We start from the raw sequence: 27,898 nt of genomic DNA, 5'->3' as shown, positions 1-27,898 counted from the left end.
TTAATTAAGCATAATTGTAAATAATCATTTGCTGGCTGATTTTTTTACAACGCCGCGAAACGGAATAGTGCTGAAAAGTATTGAATATGAACTGTTTAGTCTTTTCATAATTTGTGAGATATTCCTCCGTTTTCAAGCATCGCTTACAGAAATTTTTTAAAATTCAAAGCATGAAAGTTCATTTTTTGAATTTTTAAATATTAAGATTTTTTTTTTAAGATTACCTAACCTGTTATTGTGATTACTAGATACCTGTTATTATGATTACTTATGAAATGCAATATGAATAACTTACCGTCATGGTTACGCGTTACTCGTTAACGATTACATTTTCTTTAACTCTGGGATAGAATAGTGGAAACTAGATGTTAAAAGTTATTTTGGTTGTCGAGAACTTTTTATTTCGAAATTTTGCGTAACCAATAAATTAGGTGGAGCTTAGTTTGTTAAATATAAGAATTTTTACTTTATTTATTTTCAATAAACATAAGATGTCTATGCTAGCGAACACATTTATCATCTCTGTGGAGTGTTGTAATAGTCTTGGGAGTAATACCATTTTCAGGTTTTGCACAGAAAGAGCGATTCTTCTTAGTTCTTGGCCTAAAATGAAATGTTTCGCATATATTATTGATCATATACTACATTTATATACACATGCATATTAGTTCATAGTATAGATAAAGTATCGATCAAACAATTACAGATTTATGCTCATTGGAAAAGTGACATTCCGCACTTAAAAGATTATTTTGCTGTTTTCTGTTTGGTTCATTCAGTTGTGAGTTACAGGTTGTCAAAAATGGAAATCAACAAAGAAAAAATTCGATACATTTTAGTTCTTCTTTGATAAAGGCAAAAATGCAAGCCAGGCAGCTGAAATTATCAGTGGTGTTTATGGTCCCAATACTGTTACAGCCAATTCTGTGCAATTTTGGTTTTGTCGATTGCTTTCAAGTATTTTTGATGTTGATGTAACGCATACAGTCAAAAAGCCCGTTGTCGAAAATGTTCATAAAATCTCCGAAATGATCCATCTTTACCGGTACCCACGAGCTGAAGATCGATCATAAAACAGTTTTAAATCATTTTCACAAAGCTGGATTCAAAAAGAAGCTTGATGTTTCATTGCTGCACCAATTAACATTAAAAAAACATGATGAATCGAATTTTCATCTGCGTAGCCAAGCCTTGGCCAAACAGAATGAAATCGATCCTTTTCTAAAACGGATCACATGAGACAACATTATGCAAAAACGATCGTGGTCAAAACGCAGTGAAGCGGTTCAAACGGTGGTCAAACCAGACTAATGGCCAGTTCTGTGGGACTGAAAAGGAATCATTTATGATGTGTTACTTCCATAAACAGCCAGACAACTCCGTCACACACTTCTCTAGTGATTCACCAGAAATTCCGGGAGCTTGGCTTGATTGAGAAATTTTGATGCATCCATCACATAGTCCAGACCTGGCACCAAGCGATTACAATATTTTTCTTGCATTGCGAAAATTTCTTAGTGATAAGAAATTGTCATTAAAAGAAGATTGCAAAAATCGATTACTAGATTTTTTCGTCAATAGGAACCAAGACTTATATGAGAGAGGAATTATTAGGCTACTTGTAAAAAGCTAACAAATTATATAACAAAACCTTACATATACACACACACACACATACAAAGGCTTAAGATTAAAAATAATATGCAAAACTTTATTCCACACACAAAATAATTTTATTCTATTATTTTCCTCTTTTAATTGAAAAATTTAGGACAAAACTCGATTTATATTTAAAATCAAATCTCGTAATATATCAATCTTCCTGCAAATCTATATAATTTTTTAAATTAGTAGGTATTTGTAATTCATGAATTCCACAGGGCAACTGCCAGTTGTTGTTTAATGCTTTCCTCACTTCTAATTTGCTAGCGTGCTTTAGTGTTAAAGGATTACAAAAGCTTCTATGTATTCCTGATATAAAAGTTTCGATCTTGCGCAAAATCAGGATTATTTCCCTCTTCGCATATATCTTCCCACTCTTGTCCAGAAGATATCTGGTTTTTAAAAGTGGCATATCTCTAAGAATCAAACGTCCGCATTTAACCAGGAGTTCGCAATCGCTACGACTTCTATCATCCAGGTCTAGCAGCGCTTTCATTTCTGGATTAAATTCTTGAAAATAGTTGATTAGAAGAGATATTATATCAGCGCAAAGTCTGGTACTTGGACATGGAAGAGACCGGAACATCCACTGTTGTCTAACTTTTTCACCATAACCATCGAGATACGAATACAAGGCACCATACCTGAGCAGACAATGCATCAATTTGGGTGATTTGAAATAAAGTGCTAATTCAACTGGCGCAAAGAAATTTATATTACTACATGACGGTAGGCAGACCAATCGGTACCCACGGAATAGTGATTTCTGTTTGTTTGTATGGTCCAACATGAATTCGAAAATGGACTTGTTAGGAAACGCAGACGCGCTCAAGTTTAATATAAAAAAAGTGTTGCCATCGTTTTCTATCAGAGATTGGAGTAATTGGACGATAAAATCGCTGTTTTCTTCTTTTGATTTATAAGATTCTTCAATTATGTAATATAATATCCAGCTCAAGCTTACTAAATTGCTAGCTGGGTCTGCAAACGTTGTTCGGAGATTTCTATAAAGCTGGAAAATCGTCTGCAGTTCTGTGGAATTTAAAGTTTTATCTTGGTTGCTAGATATGAAATCTTCAATATCGGACACTAAATTTTGTCTCATGTGGTTTAATTCAAATATTTCATTATCCATTTTATGAAATTGTTATGGAGAAGTAAATTTATAGTACTTTTCATTCGATTTTGTTTTTGTCATACGACAATGTTATTTCGTTTATGTTTAAATTTTATGATTTGTATTTACATCTTGTTTGCTTAAGCTAACTTAATTTTTATACACACATATAAGCTCACCGGGCAAAAAATTAGTCAACTTAGTACGCAAGCACCGATGAATCGTTAGGTTTTGTTAGATGACGCGGTGGTCAAGTGCATGCACACTGCTTCAATGTGATGAAACACAAGTAGCTCTGAGGGAGATATTTTTGTTTGAAGCGGAAATGGTGTGTAAATACGGGTAAGAGTAAAGATGTGATAGAGTGGCAAAAAGGGGCAATTGTGTTTGGTCGTGCCAATGGTCATATGGTGAATGAAGTTGCTGGATTTGTTGGCGTTTCAAAGCGGACTGTTCAACGTGTGTACAAAGCAGTGGTGTAATACACGTGGTCACGAAACACGTCGTCAGAATTGTGGTCGGAAAAAGATCCTGCATGAAAGTGACCGGAGACGTGTTTCACGACTTGTCAATCAAAATTGCTTCCAAACTGGACAGGAATTGCTTCAGTTAGTAAATGAAGATGAGAAAACATTGCGAAGGGAACTGCATTCAATGAACACTTGGAGTCGAACATGTTGTAAGAAGCCATTGCTCACACGGGAACTTAAAGCTGCGCGACTTCAGTGGGCTAGCAGTCACCAAACGTGGACAGTTGCTGACTGGCGGAATGTAATATGGTCTAACAAATGACGTTTTTGCCTTTATTCAAAAGACGCACGTCGTCGAGTACAACGAAGAGCAGATGAAGCATTTCATCCTGATGTGTGCAAGCTCAGATTCAAGCCGGAGGTGGGTCTGTCATATTTTGGGGGCGTTTTTCTTATGGATTGGGCTCCCTCACTGAGGTGGCCACTAATATGATCCAACATATTTATTTGAACTTTCTGGACAATTAGATGTTGCCTTCCAGTCAACATATTCATAAAGTGTGTGTTGTGGATGCCCCTATTTTTCAAGATGACAACAACAAAGTTCATGGGGCTGGAAGAATATGTGTCTGGTTTTATGAACACTCAGACACTCAATTACCTCTCTGCTGGCTTGCAAAATCACCTGACTTGAACCTCATTGAAAATTTGTGGGACATGTTGGAAAAACGGGTAAAATGCCGAAGTCAGAATCCTCGCAATTTGGTGAATTTGCTCTATCAAATCCTCAACGAGTGGCTCAAACTGGATTCGGCGTACCAGCAAAACCTCGTGGACTCGCTTCCTAACCGAATCCGGGCGGTTATCAAATCCAGAGGCAATGTTACACGTTATTAAATGATATTTTTCATGATTTCCCTAAAGGTGACTGCTTTTTTGTCCGGTGTGCTTATAAATTTCAAGCGAAATTAAAATGAGAGAAGAGTTAAACTGAAAGAGCCTTTTTGCAGATCGGACGAGATAGCAAAAACTATTTGTGGCGACCTTGGCTTACCACAGGCTGTAGTGCCTCGAAAGAAGAAAATAGGACACTAAGATGATGTTATGAACTAGTAATGAAGAAAATAGGACGCTAAGATGATGTTATGAACTAGTAAAGTGGAAGCTATGTGAAATCATATGTTTAGTTTCTTGATAGTTGCTCTTTTTATAACGCATTATTATTAACATTTTGTATATAGAAGGAACAAATAAAAAAAATTGAAGTTAAAGTTAAATTTATTAGCAGGTAAAGTTAAATTTATTAACTTTACTTGAACCAGATAAATATAAAAGGTGATTTTCAATAATATGTATAATCTGTTAATAAAGAAAAAAAGCTGTTTGTTTAATAAACAAATGGCTTTCTATACAAATACTAGGACTGGAAACATCGTTAAATATCGAACTAACGCATGCATCAACGCACCAATAAAGCGTTGCCTGCGGTTTATTTTTTATTTCTTCTTAACCGAAGTATATTTTTCATATGTGAAGTATATATATGTATGAATTTTCGTAGTGGATAAAGTAAGGCTGGCATAATATTAATTTTATAATTACACCATACGCAGTTCACGTGAGTTATAAAAGGCAAACAAAATCATTCAGTTTAAAGGGAAGAAAAAAGTTCAACCATCAATTTCCAATAGTTAGCTCAGATCAGTGAGATTTAGTCAGACAGATAAAATTTAAAAGCAGCCTTTAACAAATTATTTTTATACAGATTAGATTAAAAAATAATAATAAAAAAAAAACTGAAAATGTCTGAAAAAGAAGAAAGCTCAGAAAATAAAGAAAGCGAAGCCTCGGCGAATTGGAAATTACATGATACTTATGATCCTGGCGTCAGTTTCACTAGAATTGTGACTCGCTCTCAAACAGCCTTCTGTAGACTGGATAACTCGGAGTCGGACCTTGAACTGTTTTGTGATCCAGAAAGACATCAACCCCCAGATAAGCCCCATTTGATGGAAACATTGAAAGGAAAGTATGGTGCTATACCGAACACCATCATCACCAGCAGTACTGCAAAACATTTGAGTAAATCGGAGGACTTGATAAAAGCAGTAGATGAATACAAGACACCACCCAAAATAGATGAAGAAAAAGAAGATAAATCTAAGGATGAGAGAGCTAGGGGATGATTTTGGGAAGAAAAATCAACGTAATCATTTAATGGAATCCGTTATTCTAAGATTATATTGTTTTCGAAAATCGTTTTGTTTAAGTAGTGAAATCCTATGGTACTTTTCCATTTCTTTGGAGCAAATAAACTCATCTAGTTTATTTATTTAATTTTCTTTTAATAGTCTTAACCTAAAAAATATTTTTATGAAAAAAAATAACGGTTCCATTTACGTGAGCCTTTTGACTTTGCATTGGCGATTTTATCGCCATCGCCGGTGAAATTAAAAAGCACAAATCTTTTTTCTAAGTATTTAAAATAAACAATTTCGTAAGTGAACGTTTTATTTTTAAATGCTTTAGTTAAGTTTTCAGGAGTTTTTTTTAGATTATGAAAGTTATTTGTTCAATTAATTTGTTTAGTAGTATTTTATTATTTTTATTTCGTTAGTTTTTATTTGGATTTTCTTATACGACTACGACAGTATGTAATTTGCTGAAAATTTAAGACACTAATTAAGTTAGTTAATTGTAAAATATTATATCTGATCTATGTAGATTACGTCTGGTGTAAATTCTTTAAAAATAAATTCAATTAATTAATTTATTTTTGTCAGTCTTTACACTTTAAGTGTCAATTAAAGAGGACTGTGGTGATTTAGTATCGTCACTTTAAAACTATAAATGACGATTTATGTTTCACATGATTTAAGCTCATAATTCTGGTAACTTTTTAAATTTTTTTAAGGAAATATTAATTAGTAGATAAACTATTGGAGAAAATTTATTGTATAAAAGTCTAATATCTAAGCATTTTGGCATATTAAATCGCTGAAAAAATGTTTTGAATTCCCAAACTTGTTTATCAAAGAGAACGTGATTTTTTAGACTTGTGATAATGATGCTCATTTTATATTTGTGTCTAGAGTTTTTTATTATTGGCTAATGGTGTAATTCCAGACTAAACAATTAAATGTTTAAAAAAGCTGTTTATTAGTTAAAACTATAATTAATACTCTGATCTTGTGGCCCTGTTAATTTAATAAATTTTATTAGCCAATATAATATATTCCAGTGATTGTATGTACCTTGAAAAACATTTTGTTTTCTTTTCATTCCTGGTGTCGAAACCACCAGGAATATGAGGAATAAGTTGGAACTAAAATAAGTTCGCCCAAATTTCCAGCTCAAATAAGAAAACAAGTTTTTTTCCCTCACATTTTTAGTGTTATTTAAATTCATTCATTAAATTAATAGCGTCAGTACAAGGAGACACATTATCGATCAATTGACCAGTAAGGAACAACATGTAGTTCTCAAAAATAACTACTTGTGGTGTTACTTATTTTATAATCCTTTAAACGGGTAAAGCGATGTTAGAAATTATCCTTACCGGTGTCATTAAATTAATAAGTTTATAAAAACACGTTGCCTCACATAATCCTATATCAGGGGTCTGTCTAGGTTTTTCTGAGAGGTGCCTATTTTGTGAAAATTTAGACATAATTTGTGAAAAATTAAAAACTATATTAAAAATTCAACACAAAAATATGGATTTATCGTTTCTTAAGGAATACAAAAATAAAATTATAAGAAAAAGTATTTTGTGAAACTACTGTTTTTTCTTAAGTTGAATTTGTGAAGGTACCGCTAAACGGTAGTAAATTCGGCCTAGNATAATGATGCTCATTTTATATTTGTGTCTAGAGTTTTTTATTATTGGCTAATGGTGTAATTCCAGACTAAACAATTAAATGTTTAAAAAATGTTTATTAGTTAAAACTATAATTAATACTCTGATCTTGTGACCCTGTTACTTTAATAAATTTTATTAGCCAATATAATATATTCCAGCGATTGTATGTACCTTGAAAAACATTTTGTTTTCTTTTCATTCCTGGTGTCAAAACCACCAGGAATATGAGGAATAAGTTGGAACTAAAATAAGTTCGCCCAAATTTCCAGTTCAAATAAGAAAACAAGTTTTTTTTCCCTCACATTTTTAGTGTTATTTAAATTCATTCATTAAATTAATAGCGTTAGTACAAAGAGACACATTATCGATCAATTGACCAGTATGAACAACATGTAGTTCTCAAAAATAACTACTTGTGGTGTTACTTATTTTATAATCCTTTAAACGGGTAAAGCGATGTTAGAAATTATCCTTACCGGTGTCATTAAATTAATAAGTTTATAAAAACACGTTGCCTCACATAATCCTACATCAGGGGTCTGTCTAGGTTTTTCTGAGAGGTACCTATTTTGTGAAAATTTAGACATAATTTGTGAAAAATTAAAAACTATATTAAAAATTCAACATAAAAATATGGATTTATCGTTTCTCAAGGAATACAAAAATAAAATTATAAGAAAAAGTATTTTGTGAAACTACTGTTTTTTCTTAAGTTGAATTTGTGAAGGTACCGCTAAACGGTAGTAAATTCGGCCTAGACAGACCCCTGACATGTTGTTAATTCCTAACAATAAAAATCTATCACAATTGTAATTCTTAAAAATTTAATAATTAATAACGGTACTAATATTTTTATAATTATTTTTTCCGAACTTAGTGTCGCTGTACTGCAAACTCCTTTTAACAGATATTCCCGCTAAATTTGTATTTCGTATGTAACCTCCATTTTATTTTATTTGTTTTGTTATTTGATGCACTTTTCGGTGACTTAATATTAGATTTGCTATACACAGAGTTAGTGGAAGTGATGCAATGGCTTATAGCTAACACTAGATTGTTAAGGTTTAGCGTAAGGTTTTTTTAATAAATTGATATTTGGCACGTACCTTCAATTTTAATTTTATAATCAGGGCAATTCCATATGTGACGGAATGACATTTTGACTTGCATGATGACAATTAATTGAAGTTTCTATGCATCTAATTTCAAANAAAAAGTATTCATCCCAATGCAATTAGATGAGAAATTTAAAGTGTAGAAATTACTTGTAAGGAGTAACTGTTTTTCAAGGGCAGAATAAAACCCTCTCCATTCTGCGTTTCGAGAATTTGCTTTACAGCTTAATAACTAGATGCAAGGAGAAGAAGATTTACAGGGATTGAATACAGCTCATTACGACTCGATCAAATTTTTTTTTTTTACTGTTCGTAATTACATGTAAAGAGTAACAGCTTTACTGAGATAGACTTTAATAAATTGGTTGCATTTAGAGGAAAAATTTAATTTGCTGTTTAGTAATGACCTGTTTGGAAAATGGCTTTTGCAAGGGCAATATATAACACAGAAGATTTAGAGTTGAATTTGAACATCTGAAGTGTATTATTTCGTAATAAAATATATAAAAAATTTTCTTTAGTAAAATTCAATGAAATTTTAATTTTTCAAGTAATTTAAAAATTATAAATGACAGTTCATAATAATATAGCGCATTTTTTATATTAAACCTAAGTCAGCTTCAAGGATTTACAAAAATACGCGATATATATATGGGTGATTCTCACGAAATATGACAATTCACTGTCCCTTGCTCCAAGATCTAATACTAAAATAACTTTTTTTTAAAAAAAAAATTATTATATTGCTTTGCTGTTAGCATTTTAAAATGACTTTGCACTAGCATTGACTATTTTGTATAGTTAAAATATTTAATTGAACTTCGAAATTCCATTTTCCTGGCATGTCCCAAACAATGTTTCCAATAATAACTAGCATCAAAACTTCCCATATATTTTTCAATATCTAATTTTTTTTTATCTCAACCGGTGTAAGCATTTCCAGAATATACGCAGAGGGTATTGTTTACAAAAACTTCGTTCAAAAATTTTTTTTCTGTCAATAATTTCTTTGTCCCAAGAAAATCTGTCATTTTTCTGGCTACTCTTATTTAGTGGTTTACAACCAAAATAAATAGAGTCAGCAATCAATATCTTAAGTTAATAGATTTATTAGGTACCCTCCTATATGAACATGTCTTGTTGCAGGAATAAAGAATCAATTTTCTGGTTCAAAATCTATTTCAAAATTTTTTTCAAGATGAGTAGGTTTTTGTGTTGTCATTTTCCTGGCTTCTTGAANAATTCAATGAAATTTTAATTTTTCTAGTAATTTAAAAATTATAAATGACAATTCATAATAATGTAGTGCATTTTTTATATTAAACCTAAGTCAGCTTCAAGGATTTACAAAAATACGCCATTTATATATTTATGAATTAAAAAATTACAATGAATGTTTTGCTGTACTTTTCTTATTGTCTAATTGTTAAAGTAATGATTTTAAAGTTTTTAGCGAAAAATAAACCTATTATTGCATTTGAAGAAAAATTGAAATTTTTACTTTTATAAAAAAAAGCTATTTTTTATATAATTTTTTTTTTTATTAATCAACATTACACAATGGATTCCACTTGCTGTAATAAGAGTAAAAACAATTTTATATTTTACATGGATTATAATTAAAGAATAAAAATGACATGACAAATTAATTAATTATAAGCATTTTTTAAATGGCACTATAAAGATTCGGTTTGAGTGTGAAAAAATATTCCTGATTTTTTCAAATATTTCTGTCAATATTTTGAATTATTTTTTTTGTAATTCTCCAATATGTTCTGGTATCACGGCTACATCTTTTTAAAAAAATGAACTATTAAATTACTAAACGATATAATTGTTTTAATATTATATTTGCTCGTTTTATTTTTAAAATAAAATTTTAACTTTGAAATATTTTTGACTTTCTGATTTTACTCATGCTTTATTGGGGAATAAAATTTACTTTTAAAGTGTCGAGATCGTTAAAAGTCAGTTAACTAATTTAATTCTCTCATTAAATTATTGAATTTTTTTCACATATTTATTTTACAGGATCATTTGAGGATATAAATATATGCTGTTTACTTACGATTTTTCGATGACATTCATTGGAATAACAGTGACATATTCAACGTATAGTTTAGGTTTGAAGATCATTTTGATTGGATTGTTAGATGAGCTGAACCACTTCAAAGTAACACTCTTGATTTCACCCAAATCTCTCTCTGTTGTTACCAAATATTGGTATCTTGCACCATGGAAAAATTCGGTTGCTCTGTCAATAAAGAAATTAAAATTATAATTAATTCAAGTAGTAATTCAAAAATGAAGTAAAGCTTATTATGCCGGATTAAAGTAAAAGGGAAGGGTATCAAAATATACAGTTTGCTACATTCTGCTAAAAAGAAACTAGCTTAGTTATTGTCATCAAATGTCAACAAATGGCTGAGAAACTATGAAACATTGTTTTCTGTCTGCTACCAGACCATTCCATTAAAAATATTTACAAAGGTATTAGTTAATTTTGTTCTCAGAAAACGTTAGATAAGCAAATGGCGGTAAGTTTGTAAACATTATTCTCCAGTTTTTTTATTTTATTTTATTTATTTATTTTATTATTTTTTTTTTTAAATAATATGTTATCGCTGGTTTCAAAATAACAGATTTGTTTTTTCCCTCGTGTAGCAAATTATTTTATGATACTGAAAATAATTGCCATCTCAGAATTGTTCAGGAAACGAGGAAATTTAAATTAATATTAACTTTTACATGTATATATCTGTCATGGGAGGGAGAAAGTACTGGGAGGAGATATATAAGGAAATAGAACACCATTAGAAGCAAGAGAGTTCTAGAAGGTAATGAAGAACGCTGGAGGGTAGTTCTCTCCCAGAACTCACACTTGCGATGAAACGGAGAACTTGTTGATGATAATACTAAAATACTAAGGAGTTGGATGATTTCAAAAGGACTCGTGTAGGAAAAGATACTTTAGAGGGAATAGAGGAAGATATAATCAGGACTCCACAAGACGAGGAACTAGAACCACCATTCTTGGATGAAGTTGAAAGAGCAATAAATAAACTAAATAACAACAGTTCGACAGGACCGGATGACATCAATGACAAGCTCCTGAACATAAAGGAGCCTAAACTTATCAAAGAAATACACGCCATTATAGTTCATGTGTATGGCGATTGGTTAAAATGCCCATTGAATGGGAAGATAGTTCCATCTGTCCAATGTACAGAAAAAGGAGGCAGACTGGACTTTAAGAACTATAGAGGAATTACTCTCTTGAACCTATCATACAGATATTGACTAACATCCTGGCCGAAAGACTTGTCCCTTATAGTACCTGCAAAGTAATTGGAAAATAACAGTGTGGATTTCAAAAAGTCTGAACAATGACAGATCAAATACACAGCATTACTTGAGAAGACCAGAGAATATAAGATAGATACATTTCATCTCTTTATTGACTTTAGAATAGCTTATGATAGCATCAATACACAGAAATTGTATCAGACAATGTCAGAGTAGGGAATCTCTAACAAACTGGTTAACCTCATATGAATGACATTTAATAGAGTAAAATGTAGAGTGAAGTTGTAATCAGAAGTATCAGATGCCTTTTATACTGAAACAGGGTCACTCCCTGTCATGTTATATGTTTAATTCAGCACTGAAGAAGACATTTAGAAACTCGTGTACAAATGCAGCACACATTTTTTTGTTAAATTTGCACAACTGCTAGCATTTGCGGACGATATTAGAAGAACTAGGGCAGCTACTGTAGAGGTTTTCTGCGCACTCGAGGGAGCAGCAAAAAACATACAGTTGTCAGTCAGCGATGAAAAAACTTAATTCATGGCAATAACAAACAGAATCACAAATCTGCAACCACTGAAAACTAATGAATATGATTTTGAAAAATTAGCTCAATTTAAGTATTTAAGCACTATAGTAAATACTAATAATGACATAAAAATTGAAATAAGAAATTGAAATGCATTGAGAAACCACTTCAAATCTAAATACATAAGTTGGGAAACAAAAATACAGTTGTACGAGACACTAGTGAGAGCAGTAGTTTTATATGGTTGCGAATGCTGGGTTATTAGTAAAGCGAACAAAGAAAAACTGGTGACTTTCGAGAGAAAAATATTAAGAAATTTTTTTTTGGCTCAGTAATAGAAAACGGAACCTAGAGAATTGGCTAAAACCATGAATTACAATCAAAATCAAAATACAAAGAATCTAACAAAGTAAAAATGATCAAGCTTTCTCAAATAAGGTGGGTAAGACATGTATTTCGATAAGCCATGTAAATCCTATTTAAAAAATAACCTTCCAAACGCCAGAGGGAAAAAGAAAAAGAGGAAAACCTAGAACAAGATGGTTGGATAGAGTAGAGAAGTAGTTAAAGGACTTGGGACTTAACAGATTGAGAAATATAGCATAGAATAGATCTAGATTGGGTAACCTGACTGAGACGGCCTTGACTGCTAACAAACTGCAGTGCCTCAGAAGAAGAAATATGTCACGAGCAATTTTCTTCCTAATCAATTTAAAATTGATTAGAAAGAATCGCTTAATTTGAAAAAAGTAAATAATTATTTTTTTCTTAATTTAGCGCATATTTTTATAAATATTTGGTAACATTTGTTTGAAAATTGACTCGTTATTTCTATAGCAGATCCAAAAATGCTACTGGTACATCAATTGGCAGTCATAAATCTCTAGGATACGGATGTTATTTTATGACAAAGTTTCTACTCGACTCCCAAGTGAATGGCAGTCTTTTGACTGTTATAGAAAGTATTAAAGCAAATTTTTAAAATTATTTTCCAAAATGTCTCTTTTTATTAAACTGACATTAAATTTTGTATTGTGAAAAATGCATTTTACCTCGAAAATGTTTCCCTTTTTGTTAAAACTTAAGCCCTTTTCTACGTTGCTCACGATTTGTATTGACTTGTAATCAAACTCAGTTCACCTTATTTACACTAACCTCCCTTAAGATATATTTTTAGATTCATTGTCTCTAATGAGGTAAAAAATCAAACTCATTGGGTAGCTTAAATTAATATTTTATTTTTTATTAATATCAATAAACATTATCGAAATCTGTCAAATTATTATAGAAGAAGACGGGACTTAAAACATCGAAACTTGTTAGTTTGCCTAAGGAAAAAGAAAGAAGTTGAAATGTGATTATTAGAAGCACCTACTGTCTCATCACGCTATCAAAATAGCTTTACCGCTCTCCATCTCGCCTTCTTCCCTAGTGTTTCGACTGTGGCCCAGAGGATAAAGCCTTCACCTCCCATTTAGATATTATTTAGATGTTATTCCCATTTAGATATCCAGGTTTGAATCCTAGCGATAGCTGATCGATTAGAATTCTGCTCCCAGCTCGCACTGACAGTGATGCTGACGTAAATTATCCTCAGTGGTGGACGGATAACGGGTTAGAATCCTCTTGCCATTGGTTTAACCGTGAGAGATTTTCGTGGTTTTCCTATCCATGTAACGCAAATGTGAGGTTAGTTCCATTGAATTGTTCTCCACAAAGGATAGCTAGCTGCTTGATCTAGGAGTTTCCTAGTCTTCTGGGTTGGACTCAAAATTACAAAGCTATGAATTGAAACATAGATAGTAGTAAATTAAAAAAAGCTGCTGGACGCTAGTTATAAAATCAATTCTCGATAGCATTATTGTTTATTTATCGTTTAAATATGTGTGACCCGTAATATGCATACTTTTTTTTAAAATTTAATTTTAAACAAGGATTCTAAATATATGTATTTATGAGCAGTACTTATGGAACATTCTGGAAAACTTTTCGAAGAAATTAATTTATTAGCATCATATGAAAAACCAAAATAATTTCGACATAAGCGCATATATGAGCTTGTTAAAACACAATTGCTTATAATACCAATGGATTAACATGACGATTTTAACTTTTTGTTATCGTTATTACTAGCTGAATGCCCATTCTTAAGGGTTAAGAAAAGTCAAGACTAACGTTTTAACTTCCATTTTGCTTTTGCTTACGTGACGTAAGAAATCAAAAATAAATAATTTATTGAAGAACGTGTAATGTGTTTGTAACATTGCCTAATGCTAAACCTTAGAAAAAAATTTATTTTTCAAGCAATCCTCATGAACGGATTAATTTAAATACACTGCTCAAAACAATTAAAAGTATTGAGATTATTGGTTGATCTTGCACCCGGAGAATTGTTTGAATGATTCATACGTTAAAGCCAGACATAGTAGGCTATATGAGATACAAATGACATTTGTATGGCAGAAAAAATGCGTTTTATTGAGCATTTGGGTACAAAAGAAAGAAAAAAAACTTAATTTGTGCATATGAGAAAAACAAATGAAAAAAAAAAAGACGTTTCCTTAAAAGAAAATCGTTTTTAATAGGGTGTATGGTTTCCCCAGACGGCCAGCAACGTTGAACACCTTTTAGGCATCGTGTCAATAAGTTTATTAATGAGGGACTGGGGTATTCTGGCTACTTCTCCAGAACAGCTCTTTCCAGTTCTTGGAGAGTTTGTGAGGCCGGCAGTCGTTCAGCAAATCATCTGCTTAGAATGACCCAAACATGGGTTCATGTTCGGAGAACACGTTGGTCAATTCATTCGTATGATTCCTTCCTCCATAAGGAAATCATTGATCATGTTAGCACGATGTGGCGTGCAATTGTCGTCCATTAACATGAAGTCATCTCCAATTGCTGCAGCGTAAGGGACTACTATAGGTATCAGGATATCATTCCTGTTTCGCGATCGGTCAGAGTTCCACTTCGAATGATATAGAGATCGGTGCGCAGATAAATGGAGATGATGCCAGCGTAAGCCATCATTCCCCCACCTCCAAATCTTAGACTTTCGTGCACTAACGCAGGATTGTTTTTAGTGCCACGTTGCCTTCAGATGAAAATGCGCTTATTTTTAGGTTGAACAAAAAAATGGACTCGTCAGAGAAAATAATTTTGCGTTATTAATTTCTTCTCCAGTTCACATGCTCTGTTGCCCATTCCCTGAGAGCGCGACGGTGCCTTGCTGTTAACGTGATTCATATCATTGGTCGGCGAGCATGTAGACCTACAGCGTGAAGGTGGTTTTGGACAGTTTGTGTCGAAACTGTGGGGCCAGTAGTCGAGCTAAGGTATTGTTGATGAAGAGTGGCATTCATATTTCGGTGTCTCCGAGCCGTTAGCGTTAACGGTCTTCATCGGGCGTTATTGCACGTTTCCGCCTTTGTCCTGATCTTCGGCCTGCATTTCCAATCTTCAAAAAACTGTTTCAGATCCTGGAAATCACACTTTGTGATGCTCCAATCGCTTCTGCTACTTCGGCTTGTGCTCCCGTCCCCCGCTAACGGGCCGACAACTCTCCAAGCTTCTGATTCCGTTAAATGACTTCGTTGAGACATCGCACTCATCGAAACAACGCGCTTACTGAACGTCGATCATTCTTTTCCGCTTTGTCTTACATTAATTTTTGTAGTACATTTACGTCGCACTAGAGCTGCACAATGGGCTATTGGCGACGGTCTGGGAAACATCCCGGAGGATGATCCGAAGACATGTCATCACAATTTTGATCCTCTGCTGAGGGGATGGCACCCCGTTTCTGTAGCCCGTCGACCTGCACGCGAAGTTGAGCACTTTACGGTAGAACAGTTTAACGAGGACCAATACCACCCACCCTCCGTCACTACATAGACTAATCCAAGCGGTCACCCACCCGCACACTGACCGCAGCCAGTGATGCTTGACTTCGGTGATCTGCTGGGAACCGTGTTTTAACGATCAGTCCACTGCGGGACCTTTGTCTTACATTAAGTTGAAAACCAAATCAAATTAGCTGCCGCTGAAGCGTCGTTTTCGTCATCAAACTCAAAATTTGCATACTGCAAAGCACTTGTGACTCTCTTCCATTTAATGCAAAAATAAATAAATAAAGCTTATACCGTTATTTTATACAAGACTTACAATATCCTTTAATTGTTTTTAGCAGTGTATTTAAACGAGTTTTAGTACAGGGGGATAAAAATTTTCCTTGCACCCGTTGTTTAAATTTCAGCACGCTGTACAAAGAGTTCTAGAGTTACGCTCACTTCTCTTTTCCGCATTATTATAGTTTAATTTTAAAGTACCTCTTAAAAATATTTATTTTTTTATTATGAGCAGTTTGAAAAATTATGGCTTGTAAATAGTGTTAGAAAATTAATTCTTCTTAGGCGCAAATTTCTACTTACTTTTGCTGTATATGAGCCAGTTCATCACCTTTGGATCCAACAAGGGTGATATCCATGGTACCTTCCACATCTTTATAGGATGCTTTTGGCCTATAGAGCTTCACTGTTACTTGATAATGGTAAACTGTGTAATAAAAACAATATTATTACTACTATTTTATTTTGATGTTTAAAAACAATTATAAAAAAATAACAATTGCTTTTTAGATATTAAATCGGTAAAAATTAAACATTCTTCTGACTTTTCTTATTTTAAAAAATAAAGTTAATAACATTTTGAAAAATTTGTAAGATAGAATTTTTTTTTTAAATGATGAATCGAAGAATACCTAAATCAATCATTAAAAATTAACAGTCTGTTTTTTGAAAATGCTAGGCTGTTATTCTAATCGTCTCCGTTTATAATAGTTAAGTAAAGTAAAACAAACTGCATCATTAAGTTGAACAACCCAAATCCGTGAATTTTACGCTTTCTTAATATGGAAAGAAATGAGAAAAATAACTACTGAAGAAGGTGGGACGGAAAATATTCAAATCTGTTTGATTACCTATGGCAAAGAGAGGAGTTTAAAGGTGATAATTTAAAACACATCCATTCAAACTAGTTTTGGTGTGTTTAGTCCCGTTTTCTGCAGTAGTGATTCACTAGGTTTTCAAAACGTTTTCAGTATATATATATATTTTTTAAGTTCCTTCACTGCCAACCGGCCTGTGTAGGGGGCAGGGAACTGTCTTTGCATCAGAAAGGTCCTGGGTTCGAATCCCGGGCAAAGCATGGATGTTTCTTTCTCTCTCTATGTGTTCTATGTCCTTTCTCCTTTGCGTGTAAATGTGACCCGCCCTATAAACGGGTTGTTCTTGTGTGAATAGCGTGGCAGAAGTCGAATTCCTGGCCATAGATGGCGCCACTGAAAAACAGGAACAACCGCACCCCCGCTGCCTAAAACAGGCATACGACAAAAAAAAAGCTTCCTTCACTTAAATTTTGGTTTGAGATTTCTAATATGTATGTTCAATGGGGTTTTTTACAACGGTTGTAGAACTATTTAAAGGGCAGTCATTACAGGACATCCTGTATTTTTGCATTGATATGGTCGGTTGTTCAATTTGTTAATTTATTTACTTGTATACAAGAAATTTTTAATTTAAATAGAATCGTAAGACTGCCTTTTTTCAATTTCGAGCTTTCAATAATGAAGCATAAAAATTCCAGGCATAAATTTTTGGTGATATTTCTTTAATATTTTTTTATATGATTAATAATCTCCCAGTTTATTCCACTACATTTTTAGTTATGTGCAAAACTACTAACCAAAATATGCAAATTGGGCGCATCAATAAATAAAATGTTCGTTTGAGAGACGCAAGTTATTTTGTCATTAATTCTTAATTAACAGGGATGATGAAAAAAAAAGAAAGAAAAAAAAACCTCGCAGAGAGAGTGGTATTTTGAGAACACCCTGTATAGCTTTCTCATTCAGTTCAATGAGCACAATTTATAATAATATAAAGAATGTAGCCAAATATTTACGCCAAAAGGGAGATTTGCCGGATGTTTGGAGATACATATTTCGTTGAACTGAGGAATTTCTGAATTCATAGTACTCATCTGCCCTGATTCCCATGATGGCGCATCTCTTGGTGTCTGGTCCACATTCAGCGCATTTACCAGCTAAAAAGTCGTTCCATGAGGTGCATTCATACCCTACTGGTACAACTTTTCTGTAGTTAATGGAATGATAGAAGAAATCAAGAGATCGTTGATGGTTGCAACTTACGAAACGTCTGGCGCCTGAAATAAAAGCACGATCAATAAAAATCAAAATGGTTTATTGATTAATAAGACATGCATTGTTACGCATACTTAGATGCATAGTGTTAACGTAAAGGATTCATCCGATTCTAAAGGACTGATTATTTACGTTGCCACATACACAAAAACAGGTGATACATTCAAAGATACATATACCTCAACAAGTGTCTAGTACGTTCTTCAAGCATTCCCAAGTAACCCAGCTCTGTCTTAGCTTTTATTTTTGTCATATGACAGTATGCATCTTTTAAAAAAAATTTGTTTTCCAAAATAAGAAATAGTTTCTGTTAGACACAAATGGTAAGAGACCCAAATATTGTGTTCAATCTTTCAATTCGTATTAGTCTTGTAGGTGACTCTGGTTTGATTTCACTCAGTTCAGCTTAAAAAATATATCGCTGGTGAGTTTTTAATTCTAGATATACAGCTTGAAATGGGTATTTAAGAAAATTGACTAGCTAATTAAGAAAATGGGCATTTCATTTTTGAAATTTATTTTATTAATATTGTTCTTTATTTGAAGAATAAATTAATGAATTCAAATTAATTATTAATTTGATATCGTTCATTTGCATAAATCACTTGGTGCATTTTTAATTGGTATTAGTTAAGTCTTCTTTTTTTTTTAAAGGAGAGACTTTAACAACTGTTGTTTTCGTACCAAAGGTGGTATATTTCGATGTTATTGTTTACGGTTAAAGAAACACATTTATGTCATTACATAAGCTAGTATGATTTCACATATTAGACTTTTTACAAGCATCTTAGTCTCTTATTCTTTAATTTTACTTCAAAATTATAGTAAATACATAGTAAGACTTCTTCCTATATTCGCAAAGCACGAATTTCTTTCTGCACTGGTACTAACTTTCTTTCTACACTGGTTCCAATTTGTGCGCTTAACATCATTTAGTTTTCATATCATGTTTCCCGAGACAAAATTAACCAAGAGATTAAGATCTGGACAGTATGAGGGTCATTCATCGTTAGGCAAAGCGCAAAAAAATAACATATCGCTGATAATAATAATGTTATTTTCTGTATATATTTGTAAGATATACATATTGTTCTCCCAAAATTTCTTTTTCAATAGACTTTCGTACAACTCACTTATCAATAGAAAACATAGGAACTTTTACCCTCTTTGGTAAATTATTCTTAAACGATATTTGAAGATGCGTTTTTGAAATTTAGGTGCCGAGTTTTAATCATGTGGTGTATCTTTCATTATAGTCACTGTTGATAAATTTGAGGATTATCGGTGACAAAACGTAAGCAATGGATAAGGATGGTGATTATATATTTATGGTGATGGAGTCTTATATATTTATTATCATTTTTAAAATTTGGAGGGTTTTCTTTGTGATTTTTGCTGGAATTCGAAATGGTCAGTTTTAATGAAAGTATTTAGACTTACCTTCGTTTAATCCATCTGTGATGAATGACTTGAACTTATCAGCTTTACAACCGGGCTGTTTACGTCCATTATTGGGAAAGAAATCTACGTGTCCGACGCTATGGCTCATTCCAAAACCTAAAAATGTAAATTATAATTGAGCTTGCAGAAACACCCTTCCTTCTTTAAACGAGAGTTGAAACTTTAACGCTCACACAACGCTATTGTGGAGAGACCTCATTTATTTTTGCTACCTACCTACTAACACTTGTACAAATGAACTCTCTTTTCTATCATAATCATCAGAAGATTTTACTGATCCTGTAAATAATGTGGTGCACCATGTACTTAACCATAATGTTTCATGTTAGCCTCGCGTTTATTTTTGTTACCTTCCTACCTAAACCTCAGATCAAATTAACTATCTTTTCCATCATAATCATCAGAAGATTATGCTGATCTTAATAATGATGCAATGACGATGAACCATGTATTTAACCATAATATGTTACGTTAACCTCGCGTTTATTTTTGTTACCTTCCTACCTGAACCTCAGAACAAATGAACTCTCTTTTCCATCGTGATCAGCAGAAGATTATACTTATCCTGCAAATGATGTGGTACACCATGTACTTAACCATAATGTTTCATGTTAACCTCGCGTTTATTTTTTTTACCTTCCTACCTAAACCTCTGATCAAATCAACTCTCTTTTACATCGTGATCATTAGAAGATTATGCTGATCTTGAAAATGATGCGATGAACCATGTATTTAACCATAATATGTCACGTTAACCTCGTGATTATTTTTGTTACTTTCCTACCTAAACCTCAGAACAAATGAACTCTCTTTTACATCGTGATCAGCAAAAGATTATACTGATCCTGCAAATGATGTGGTGCACCATGTTGCACCGAAACGTGCAGAGCCATCTTTTTGTCAGAGTTAACTTAATCTCAAAAAATTTAAAACTTATTTTGAATGTTCAAGTAGCTAATAAATAAAAACCCGGAATATTCGAAAGTTTCTCACAGGTAAATGAATGAAAGAGGACGAAGTATGTATTTTCATAAAGAATGTTTAGATTTTTTCTTCCTTGATCCTGTTTTTCATTTATTTATTTAAAAAATTTTCACTTTTAAAAATTTGAATGAAGTCTAAAGTTTATTCTGAGAATTCTACTTCGTGTTGAATCCCTCTGATTTTCCTTAATAGGAAAAATAAATTATTATAAAAAAATTACTGTTGATTTGAAATTATGTTGTTATACTCATAGAAGGATTTTAAAAACTCACCAATGAACATAATGTCTGTGGCATCTGAATGTATGACATCTACATAATCTGCGTCAGAAGGATCAAGTCTCACACTTGTTGGCATATTCTGGAAGTATGGTTCAGCTGGATCACAACCTAAAACAAAAAAGAACTTACTAATCTGTAGTTATTTACCTAAGCTAAGTCATATAACCTACGGTTAACTCTCACAAATGGTAATGAAGAACGATGGCGAGAAATGCATTATAACTATCATTTTAAAATATTGCCAAATAGAAACTGAATTGCTGAATTTCGATTAAAAAGCTTTAATAAATTTTATTCATTGCTCATATCGATAAAAGACGATTGATAACGTTTTAAAAGGTTCTAAAAACACGATGATTTTTCAAATTAAAAAAGAAAAAAACGCATGCTTAAGAAATATCAAAAGACTTGAAATTTATTTATGAAATTAGAAAATATTAATATGAAAATTTATTTATGAAATTTATTTATGAAATTTAATAAATCCTAAACTTTAGCAAAAAAATCAGTTTTTTTTTTTCAAGCAAGATTATTAATTTTTGGGGTAAAAATGTTCCATAATCACTCTAGTTAATAAGTGTTTTTTTAATTTTTTTTTTAGATTTTTTGCTAAACAAAGCAACACATTTCAGAGAGAGAAAAGATACGTTTTTTAAATCTGATGAACAACATTGAGGTTAATCAGAGAAAAATTGATGCAAATCAGTTTAGTTTAGTAGTGAAACTGTGTGTGTTTCATATGGCTTTATTCGGAATTCAATACAGAAAATTTGACAGCTCACTGCATCACAAAGGAACAGAAAAATAACAAAGAAACAATTCAAAAATTTAGGTAAAGTGAACAAAAAAGAACAATAAACATTTGAATCAATAAACATTTCAACAATATAATATTTTAATCATTAATATGAAAAAGGTAAAGTTAGTGACAATTCCTGAGAGTTCATGCGTCCCAATACAATTTTGTGACATTCCCACTATTCTGGGAGTTCCTATCTAGTCCCTTGCACAATAAGAGGTGATCAGAGTTTTAATACATCTGTGTCACAAATTGGGCATGCTTTGCCGGGAAGAATTTTTATGTTATATAAATGTTCTGATAAGCAATCGTGGCCTGTTTTAAGCCTAAAATGGGTTACTGCTTCCTTACGGGGTTGGTAACAGAGAAATTTCCAACTGTCTTGAATATTTTCCCATATTTTACCTTTTGATTTTATAGTTAAATCATAATTATTTATCTCGTTGAGTTTTTTCATAACGTATTTTTTAAGAGTATCAGGTGTGACGGTTGTTATTTCTTGGGGCATAGTTGTTCCGTTTTTTGCCAGATAATCTGCGTTCTCATTGCCTTCGATACCAATATGTGAAGGGATCCACTGCATAACTATAGTTTTATTCATTTCCTTGAGGAGGTATATATCGAGCTGAATTTCGTTTAACAGCTTAGTTTTAAAACATTGGTTTTTTGTGATTGCTGGAATTGCAGAGATGGGGTCTACCAATAGAACCACCTCATGAAACTAATTTTCATTTGACTGAAATTCACCATTTATTTTTCATTGGTTGAAAAAAAACCTTGTTGTAGAGTTAATTTACTCTATTTATGTACAGTTAAAGTATAAAATAATACCGCTCTATTACCTGTGATTCTTCCAAGTGTCTTCAAGATGGCCCCAGCATAACCGGCTACATGTGATCCAAGACTGTGACCAATGATGTGACAGTTTTCTCTCTTAATGCCTGCATATTTCTGCATTAAAAGAAAGAGAAAAATAATTTTATTTTATATCTGTGTGTGGGGCTATTGAAATTTTATCAATCGTGATTGTGTTTTAAATCTTATCATCCAAAATTTTTTTTTCTCTTTAAGAGTATGCGTGTGCAGAGAGAAAAACTGTGCTAATGATTTTTTACAGTGCTATTATCAGGATATTGCATTGTTTTTTACAAAGTAAGTATGCACTGAACAAGTATGTATGCAAGTAAGTATGTACTGATAATAACAATCATGTTTAAAATGTTTTTTTTTATTTTTAAACTTACATCTTTGGAGATATTTTGCAAACATGGAGATGGCATGATTGATATTCCAGGTACCATACCTCATTCATTGTGATTATTGATAGTGAAGTTTTCTAGTGATATTCACAACAGTGTTTTATATTTATTTTTAATCTTTTTTTAAATTTAATTTTGTTCTCTACTTACATTATTTCTTGTATTAAGAAATTTTCAAATGTTGAATTGACTTTCAGATAACTTAGTATTTAAATTGGTTTCATAACCAAAAATTTAAATAATGAATATTAACTCTTTTTTTTCTCTTACTTCTAAAGCTTTGATGATTAAGGCGATTTCTGCTCCTACTACTCTAGTATTTGACGTAGCTTGGTAATAAGGAGGTTTGTTACCACCACTCCAGTCTACAACAATGATGTTATAATCACCATGCATAAGAAATTCGTCTTTCATTGCCTATGAATTAAAAAAAACACATATGTATCAATGAAATCTTTTATTTAATATTATTTAAGTCATATATATACATTGAATTAGCTTCAGAGATGTCCAAGCTGACCTCATTTGAAGTTACCTTACTTTGTTTGCCATCATACACCAATCGATTAATTGATTGACAATAGGAGTGGACGGAGAAAAACTGCCTTGCAACCTATCGAAGCAGAAGTGAATGTGGAAAATCGCATTGTTGCCTACAACAACCAGTGTGACTGGTGTGAGAAAAAATTCCTTATTATCTGGATTAGCATCCAGAAGACGCATACATTTGATGCACAACTGAAGAGTAACTGATTCAGTTCAGCCTCGTAGATTGGACATCTCTATTCTATGAAGAGAATTAGCATACTTACCAACATCCATGGTCCATACAATTCACTATCCATGAAACCATGCACAATGAACTTAGTGGGATTGTCTTTATTCAAGTTCGATTCAGTAAAGGATTCTTTATCACTGGCCACAAGCACGTGCGATTCTTTGGCATTTTTTCTGGTGTACAGAAGTGATCTAGCGTTAATAGTTGCCCTGTCATGTGGGAGGACATTAACGGGTCTGTGCAACAAACTCTTGAAGTCATCTGTTATGGCGAAGCAACCCAGCTCCTTCATACACACTTCCTTTTCTTTGTAACAAAAAAAGAAATAAAAATGCCAATTATTATATACATGATTTTTTAACCAAATTTATGTCATTGAATGTTTGTTCTTTTAATCATATACATTGTCAAACTGCTTGTCAAGGATTCAGATTAAACTTTTTCTGCAAATGACGGCGACATAAATATTCCAATTTATAAAAAGTAACATTGTGGATTTATATCCTTTCTACCTTTAACGCGCAATAACCCCTGATAAAAATAATGTGGATAAGTTCTGGTACACCTACATATCTTAGCAATAATTTAAGTTTTTCTTTTTACTTACATGCTATTTACTTGTAAATGCAAAGAGCTTCTTCAATGTTTTTCACATTCGATGGTATACTTTTATTTATCTAAAATACTACCTTTTTGAGGTTATGTTTTAGTGAGGTTTTTGTGTATATTTTTTTCCAGTTGAATGTACATAGTTAATACAAAATACAACTTTTAATCACCTAAAATTATTTTTTAAGTGACATCACTGGGTTCAGATATAGTTATGATTGCTACCAAACTTAGTGATTTCCTTAAAATTAATAATTATTATCTTCATCATTTTTTATGTACTAGCTTATCCTTTTAAACGTTTTGATAAAAAATACTAAATCAAAATAAAAAAATAATAATAACAAAGTTTCGTCATACAAATACCAAGCCATTCAATAGGAACTCTTCCGCCACATTGTCATGAAACCCGTTAAACTTCTTAACATTAGAAGAGGTCCGACATCTCGTTATTTGGTTTTTGAGCTTCTTCCGTAAGGGTAATTCCTATGTAACATATGTGACAACCTTCTTTCATTTTATGTAAGTTTTTTTTTTTTTTTTTTTTTTTTTTTTTTTTTTTTTTTTTTACATGATTGCCAACGGAAAGGAAGAAATTTTAGCCTTTTTTCTATTTTTATTATTTTTTTAGCCTTTTATATAAATAGATTATTAGCTATAGTTATTTGGAAGACACTATAATCCATGTAATCTATCAGTCGAAAGAAATATGACTAAAAATTCATCATGGCTTTGTATAATATAGATTCAATTGATATTTTAACAGCAAGAGAAGGCTTTAAAATGTTGATTTCTCCTAAAAATGCATGTTTAGCATCTAATTACAACTGTAATTATCAATCAATTATCTATTTTTTTTAAAAATAATTCGATGAAATTCTCAAAAACTACGGACATTTTGATTTAGTAAATTCTAAAATAAACATGTTATTTGTATCATTTAAGAATTTTAAAGCAATATTTTAGAGTTTTTTTCTTTTTTCAATATCAAAAAAACAATCGTATCAATATTTTATGTAGATACATCTGTTTCTTGTTGATCGGAAACATGGCAGCTGGGGCAGGTGATAAGATTTTCCTATCATCTTAGACATCATTTTAAATGACGTCACAAATTTTTCTTTGCAATATATGAAAAAAGAAGAAGAAAAAAACGACTGCCATATTAAAAACAAAAACATTCATAATGTAACGCACCAAGTATTTTTTATGTTGGGTAGTTCTAGCAGCACCTTTTTAAAAATAGGTATACTGAATTTTCAAACCGAGTAGCTAATATGAATCTAACTCTAAGTAATAATCTGTCATATACTACGCTTATGCATATTTACGTACAGTGTGCAAAAAAAGGAAAATCTCTGAATAACTTTTGAACTAATGATTGGATTTTCGCGCACTAAGATTTGGGGGCCTAACTTTAAATGTACTAATTTGTTAGTGCAGGCGATATTTTAAGCTACGAAATTAGACATAAAACATTCTTTCTATTAATAATTATATTGTTTTTCCCCCGGATTTGGATTTTTCACCCTCTAATTGTGGGGCAGGGGGTAGTCACAATCTACACAATACGGTCCTAATAGTTTGGTCAGGAGAGAGCTAGAATGTTTTGGCTTTTTAATGCTAATTTTGCATTTTGTGCTTTTCGCTATATCTTTAGAACTTTTTGAGCAAATCAAAAACTTTTTGCAAACAATTATGAAATTAATTTATCCAATGATAATTCCATGCAAAACACAATTTTAAGTAACTATTTACTATTTTTTATTTTATTTATTAATCGTTGGGAAAATGTTGATCTATAAGGTATACATTTTTTACATCATTTTAAAGAATGTAATTGCGTGACAATATGCAAAATTTAAACAAAATTGATCGAAAACATCGAATTGAAATTTGAACGAAATTTAATAACTATTTAACCGGATTTCGTCTAAATTTTGTATTTTACATAATCTTTTTTTTTAGTGTACAGAAAAAAAATGCATTGTAAATTATGCAAAATTTAGAGGAATATTTTAATATTAAGTTTACCCACATATTTACATTAGGAGACAGCAACCTTATTATACATACACAAGTTTTACAGTATTTTTGATATTCTTAAGAAGTCTACAAAATAATGTATAACAGTGCATTATTTTTATTATTAAATAACATCCGTTATTAAATACCGTGTTAGAAAAATAACGAATCTATTGAAGACAGCTTTTTGAAATTGTTCTCTATTTTTCATTTTTAACCTCTTTTTTTGTAGATAAAATAGACTTTTATGGGATGCTAAACTATTCTACAGCGTTAGCTTTTCAGGCGCGTAAAATTTGGAATCACATTTTAACATTTATTAATCTAGATTTTTCTGATTTTTTCTACACTATATTAGAAAAATTTTACTCTTTCTTCTAGAATAAGTTTTTTCGTTACTAGAGAACTTCATTAATGTAACATTGGGAATAACCACCTGAAAGTATGTACTGAAATAAAATTATTAATTCTACCTTATATAAATAAAGAAGAATTATATAAGGTAAAAATAATAATATTTATTAATATTAGCTTAACATTTTTTTTTAAAATAAAGAACGTGTTAAAATAGTTTTTAAATTTTCGAAAAACTTACATACTCTAGATGCATAGTTTTGGTTTGCACGTTTTCGTTATCAAAAAAATGTTTTGATGCGTATTGTTTTATTTATAAATAGTACTATGAAGTGAGAAAAAGATCAAATGTTTTTTTTTCCTCGTATTTTTGGATTCTATAAATGGCAGTTTTCCAAAATCATTATTTAGTTTCCGTTTGTTTTGCTGTTGAATTAAATAAAGCATTTTAAGGTAAGTTACTGGAATTTAAAATTTTTTTTACACCATTAGGTTTCATGTTGCCTAAAATTTGAAACCACGTTTCAACATTTTATTGAAATTCTAATGTATATAAAGACAACTTAATATTTGCAAATGTTGTGTAACAACAAACATAATTTATTGTCTCTATTTTTTCATGAAAAAATTAAAATTAAAGTCAGTTTATAGACTTCTTTGTAAAAACAGGTGTTTCAAATTAGAAACCATTTTACATTAAAAATACAATTGTGTTATTATACTATGTAATAGAAACTATAGATGTCTTACTTCCCCAAGCATCGACATCGATATCCAAACCTCTTTGAGCCGTATCATTGCCACCAATTGGACTTCCATACGTCACCGATGCACACCAAATGAAACACAACGCCAAAAATATGGTCATTTTTTAGCTCTTCGGTGGGGACACCAGCTAAAAGATCAGTTTATTCTACAAACGTTACTTAAGTAACTTTTTTTATATTATCAGATAAACCAGAGCAAACGATAGAGGACAAAATGATTACGCTCTAGCTTGACGAGATAAAATATTCTGAAAAATGACACCTGTTAATTGGCTCACTGAATTAAAATAGTTTGAAGCC

The 27,898-nt window shown here is 31.7% G+C and overlaps 2 protein-coding genes across 2 annotated transcripts; both read right to left on the bottom strand.

Annotated features, from left to right (window-relative positions):
- Positions 1 to 442: 442 nt before the first annotated feature.
- On the bottom strand, positions 443 to 27,898 carry LOC107437887 (pancreatic lipase-related protein 2). Its single transcript, XM_043041547.2, has 10 exons — positions 27,582 to 27,898; positions 23,878 to 24,149; positions 23,336 to 23,482; positions 22,649 to 22,757; positions 20,999 to 21,115; positions 19,722 to 19,838; positions 18,023 to 18,283; positions 16,492 to 16,615; positions 10,295 to 10,480; positions 443 to 603 (listed from the first exon to the last, which is right to left on the bottom strand). The coding sequence occupies exons 1-10, from the start codon at positions 27,697 to 27,699 to the stop codon at positions 501 to 503; spliced, it is 1,554 nt and encodes a 517-aa protein (XP_042897481.1). The 5' UTR covers positions 27,700 to 27,898; the 3' UTR covers positions 443 to 500.
- LOC107437888 (uncharacterized) lies at positions 1,717 to 2,933 on the bottom strand. Its single transcript, XM_016050023.3, has one exon. It carries the CDS (start codon positions 2,795 to 2,797, stop codon positions 1,814 to 1,816), a length of 984 nt encoding a protein of 327 aa, XP_015905509.2. The 5' UTR covers positions 2,798 to 2,933; the 3' UTR covers positions 1,717 to 1,813.

Source organism: Parasteatoda tepidariorum, chromosome 4 (genome assembly GCF_043381705.1).
Source record: "Parasteatoda tepidariorum isolate YZ-2023 chromosome 4, CAS_Ptep_4.0, whole genome shotgun sequence".
In the NCBI taxonomy this organism is placed as follows: domain Eukaryota; kingdom Metazoa; phylum Arthropoda; class Arachnida; order Araneae; family Theridiidae; genus Parasteatoda; species Parasteatoda tepidariorum.
Note: the sequence above shows the minus strand (reverse complement) of the source record. Positions and strands in the feature narration are given on the sequence as shown.

Coding starts and splice junctions, on each gene's coding strand:
- LOC107437887 (XM_043041547.2), bottom strand. CDS start 27,699: ATGACCATATTTTTGGCGTTGTGTTTCATTTGGTGTGCATCGGTGACG. Junction 22,758..23,335: donor TAATCATCAAAGCTTTAGAA/GTAAGAGAAAAA, acceptor CTTTTAATGCAG/AAATATGCAGGCATTAAGAG. Junction 18,284..19,721: donor CACAGATGGATTAAACGAAG/GTAAGTCTAAAT, acceptor CTTTTATTTCAG/GCGCCAGACGTTTCGTAAGT.
- LOC107437888 (XM_016050023.3), bottom strand. CDS start 2,797: ATGGATAATGAAATATTTGAATTAAACCACATGAGACAAAATTTAGTG.